The sequence below is a fragment of the Nuphar pumila genome, chromosome 2, assembly GCF_984573655.1.
Source record: "Nuphar pumila chromosome 2, dmNupPumi1.hap1.1, whole genome shotgun sequence".
In the NCBI taxonomy this organism is placed as follows: Eukaryota; Viridiplantae; Streptophyta; class Magnoliopsida; order Nymphaeales; family Nymphaeaceae; genus Nuphar; species Nuphar pumila.
The window spans coordinates 127,571,490-127,576,208 of record NC_143250.1 but is presented as its reverse complement, the minus strand read 5'-3'; the positions used below and the strand labels follow the sequence as shown (position 1 = coordinate 127,576,208).

General features: G+C 43.9%; 1 protein-coding gene across 1 annotated transcript; it reads left to right on the top strand.

The window, feature by feature from the left end:
• The first annotated feature begins 314 nt into the window (after window positions 1-314).
• On the top strand, window positions 315-1,740 carry LOC149847060 (uncharacterized). Its single transcript, XM_089998278.1, has one exon. It carries the CDS (start codon window positions 579-581, stop codon window positions 1,494-1,496), a length of 918 nt encoding a protein of 305 aa, XP_089854404.1. The 5' UTR covers window positions 315-578; the 3' UTR covers window positions 1,497-1,740.
• The last annotated feature ends 2,979 nt before the right edge of the window (window positions 1,741-4,719 follow it).

Below are 4,719 nucleotides of genomic sequence, written 5' to 3'. Positions count from 1 at the left end.
AAGGACAGAGGAATCATTCCTTCCTCACCTCTCGGTGTAGGTTTTCACCCACATACTCTGCAGGCGAGCCACTTTTCCTTTCCTTTTTTTTTTTTTTTCAACAAGTTGTAGACTGGCTGGTTCCTACACTGTTCCTTATCTTTTTAATTTATATATGTGAAATGGAACTTGTTGCCATGTTGGGTTGGAGTTGGTGGGTCTCTCCAGGGTAGTTTTTAATCGTGGGCCCCACTTCCCTCAACCTCATCCCTGTCTTTAGGGCTGATATATTTCCCTTATGCCTCAGAAATATGAAAAACTGTCAATGACCCAAATCCCACAGCGTGCACCTTCTTTCCCTAATTCTTATCAGATCCCAACATCTACCGGGAAATAGAAAGAGTCCAGAAAGCTTTCCCTTCTCATATTTCATAGGGAATAGGAAAATATGTCAAAGCGAATCCCCCATCTCTCTGTCTGTCTCTCTCTCTCTCTGAGATTCTCCCTTTGATTTTCTATGTGGGGTGCCTCTGAAATCTTGCAGAGAAACCCGAAAACAAGCATACCCACAATCCCATCTCTTCTTGCCCGCATAAAAGATGCGAGATTTTGCAGCCTGCTTCGGCGAGAATGCGGTCCAAATCTCAGAGGTCTCTTGCTCCCCTCACACCTCCTCCTCCCCTTCCATCCAAAACATGGTGACCTGCTTCTACGTGACAGAGATATGCGGCCAATCGCGCCTGGTAACGGTCAGCTGGTGCAAGAACCTGATGGGTCAAGGCCTCAGCGTCAATCTCGATGACGATCCCTCGTCTCGGCAGTGTGCGTGTAGGGTTGACATGAAATCCTGGTTCTTTTGGAAGAAGAGAGGGTCCAAGACCTTTGAGGCCAGGTCCTCAACCATCGAGGTCCACTGGGACCTCTTCTCGGCCAAGTACGGACCAGGGCCCGAACCCGTCAAGGGTTTCTTCGTCGCGGTCGTCTCCGACCGCCGGCTGCTGCTGCTGCTGGGCGACAAGCCGGAGGAAGCACGGATCCGGACCAATTCGGTGGGCCCGCTGCCCAAATCCGTGTTGGTGTCCCGCAAGGAGCATGTGTCGGGCAAGAAGAGCCTGTACGCGACCAAGGCTCAGTTCACAGGGTGCGGCCCCACCCACGACATCGTCATCGAGTGCAGGAACCAGAACGACGAGCTCCGGGAGCCGAGGCTGTCGGTTCGGATCGATAAGAAGATGGTGGTTCATGTCAAGAGGTTGTTGTGGAAATTTAGGGGCAACCAGACCATAGTGGTTGATGGCTTACATGTTGACATGCTGTGGGACGTGCACGACTGGTTCTTCAATCCTTCATCTGGCCACGCAGTCTTCATGTTCAGGACGAGGGACAACCATCATCTCAAATCGTGGATCTCCACATCTTCCCCTTCATCTTCCACTGCTTGCATTCTTAACAAATTGAGCCAAGAAGAGCCGGAGGCCGTCTTTTCTCTCTTCATCTATGCATGGAAGAACCTGTGAGTAAGTTTCTTTTCTGAGAAATTTTTAGGTTGCTGATTAAATTCTTTCTTGTCCTCAATAGATGAGTGAAAAACAATAATTTCCACATTTGAAATCTGTAAAGAAAAGTTCGAGTTGTGGGTAGCGTTGATACATTTATTTTTTGGTGGATTGATTTCCTAAACATGTACAGAAGTCTGGTAGTGATCCGCTTCTTTTGTACTTTGTTGGGTTTTACTATTGTTATTTGTGTCCTTTTACATCATTTTTAGTTACTGGACAATTATCGCATATGTCCTTTGGAACGTGAAGGTCTGATGAACATTTGGGTTTGAGTCCAACCTTAAGTATGATCCTATTTAACACTAATGAAAGGGTTAGTGGGTAATTAGTGAGAAATAGTGAGAAAGAAGTTTCGTGAATGTGAAAGGATTCACATTATGCAACTCCACTACAAATAGAGGCATGACCACTTGATGAGAGCAGCCAAAGTGTCTTCTCATTGGGTTGAGGGTCCTGCTCACCATCGATTTGAAGGCCTGAGCTTATCGTAAAAGTCGATAGACTGAGGAGAACCCGCACGATGCTTCATCCATGGCGTCTACTGGTATGTATCATTTTTTTTTTGACATTTCGATTCTGTTTTAAAGATACGCCAATATTAGGTTATGGGCCCACACCTCGCAATCCGCTGCGCATGTGGGTGTGCCGGTGTTCTTATGGCACCCACCGGATTTTTGTTTACAGGCTGAGTCCCTCTTTTGCACTGAGCCACCGGCTGTTTTCTGTCGGATTGGTCACTGGTGCAGGCGCAAATGCCAGTATAGTCGATCGCACGTTTGCAGGAACAGGGGATCATGTCGTCTCCCATCGGTTGTTTTCCCCTTACTGCAAACATTGCTGGCATTGAGCTGCTATCGCCTGCAATATACAAGATCCGCTGCCGAAGGCAACCGGCTATCACTGCAGAAACAAGGTTTGCTGTTTCTGTAGTTTTCTAGCCTTTTCCAATGCCGACCTCCACCCAAACGTTGTTGCTGTGGAGGGTAGCTGATGCCGGTGGTAGGACGCCATCATCGACAACATTTGGGGACGGTTGCGGGAGGCAACCGGTGGTCGGTTGCGGGAGGCAACCGGTGGTCGTTTGCAGATAGAAAACGACAGAAACATGGTTTCCTGTTTCTGCAGCCTCCCGACCATTGCAATCACTGGAAGATGGCAGTGGCCAACAACGACTGGTCACCGTCAATCGACCATCATCTTCGGCTGTAATGGCCGGCCGTTGGTGGCGACAGTCACCGACGGTGGACAAATATAAAAAAAAAGAAACCAGTAAACCCTTACCTTTAGTCGGGGGGTTTCGTCAAGGGGTCGTTGCCGGGAGGGGGTGACCTTCGCCAGTGGTCGCTGTTTCACTGGCGGCCTCACTGGTACCATCCCTTGAACTAGGAGGACATAGGGCTTTTGCCCTTCCTCATCTCATTAACCCGCCCTGGTCCAGGCGGATCAGGCCCAGATCTAGACCTGGCATCTGGACCCGATATGTGGGTTCGGACCAGAACCGGATCCATTTGGGATCCTAGGTCTGGGTTAGACTCAAATCCCTGGATCGGAACTGAACCCATTTGTTTTCCAGGTTTAGATCTGATCACCGGTGATCGGATCTGACCCAGACCCATTTGGGTTTTGTGTTTGGTCTAATCTAGAAAGATTGAGTCACGATCTGGATCCAACTGGATTAAGGTATGGTCTGGGTCTGGGTCTGATATGGTTAGATTAGGTCAAGATCTAGATCCAACCGAATTCGGGTTAGGACCGGGTATGGTTTCTGGACCCGACCCAAGTCCTGCTATGTACTAAATCTGGATTCAAATCAGGTATGGTTTCTGGACACAATTATGCTTGTCTCAGAAAAGGTAAATAATAAAAAGTATCACTTTTTACCTTTTCAACATGAGTTTCGTTTGAGAAATAATAAGGTCTTTTATTTCGTTCCTTGTTAGATCAAGTTCTTTTATCATTAACGGTTCTAGTAACATCCCCTTGTTAGACGGATCCAATTTCTCGGATTAAAAAAAAATAATATTGTTCACTGTAGGTTACATGAATCTGGATTTGACCCTTAGGATTGATGAACCTCCCGTTCTTACCAATCAAAGTACAACCGAATAGAAGGCTACCGTTGAGAAGTAGGAATGCTCGAATAGATTTAGCCTATTTCTTTTGCAATATCAAGTGGCTAACAACATTCGAGGCACCACCCCTCACTACAAAACAATGAAATAATTTCTGGTTGCCATTTCAGTTCAATTCGTCAGTTCTAATAAGGTAAGGGCCAAAACTTGATTTTAATTTTAAAACTTCATAAGTTTGGTTTTATTTTTAAATTTAAAAACTTTAAGCTTATTATTATTAAAAATTATATTCATGTAAGTCCTGCATATGTGTGTGATGTTTTATATTGTTTGAAAACCAAATTCTAAATTCGGGAATCTCACTCCGTTAAGAACACAATGATTGACAATCAACGTGGCCTAAAGGAGGATTAATCATATTTGCGTTGACATCGAATTTTAAAACACATCTCGAAAGAGAGAGAGTCCAAAGACTTGTAAAAGAAAGAATTTTTGGTTCCATTGATTTCACAGATAAAGAACCATGTGTTGAATGCATAAAGGCTAAGAAATTTAACACGTATAAAAAAGATGCCAAACACAACAATGAAAGATTGAAGATAGTGAATTCAGATGTTTGCGGGCCTTTTTCACTATGTTATATGAGTGAAAAGTATTTTATCACATTTATAGATGATTACTCACGATATATGTATCTTTATTTATTATTTAAAAAATCAAAAGTCTTTCAGGTTTTAAGGACTTCAAGAAATAAATAAATAAACAAAACAGTGAAGTGGTTAGGTAGAGTACACAATTAAAGTGGTTAGGTTTGATAGAGGTGGTAAATATTATGATCGTTTAACTGAGATGAGACAAAAAAAATGGCCATTAGCACGGTTTCTAAAAAAGAAATGTGTTGTACCTCAGTATACCATGCTTGGTAATGCTTACTAGAATGATGTAGCTGAAAGAAGAAACTGTACGCTTAAAGAAATGGTTCCAACGATGTTGAATCACTCAAACTTTCTTTTGACTTTGTGAGGTGAAACTCTTATGACAATAACACATATTTTGAATAAGGTTCATTTGAAGGCTATCCAAAAGAGTCTTTATGAGCTATAGACAGG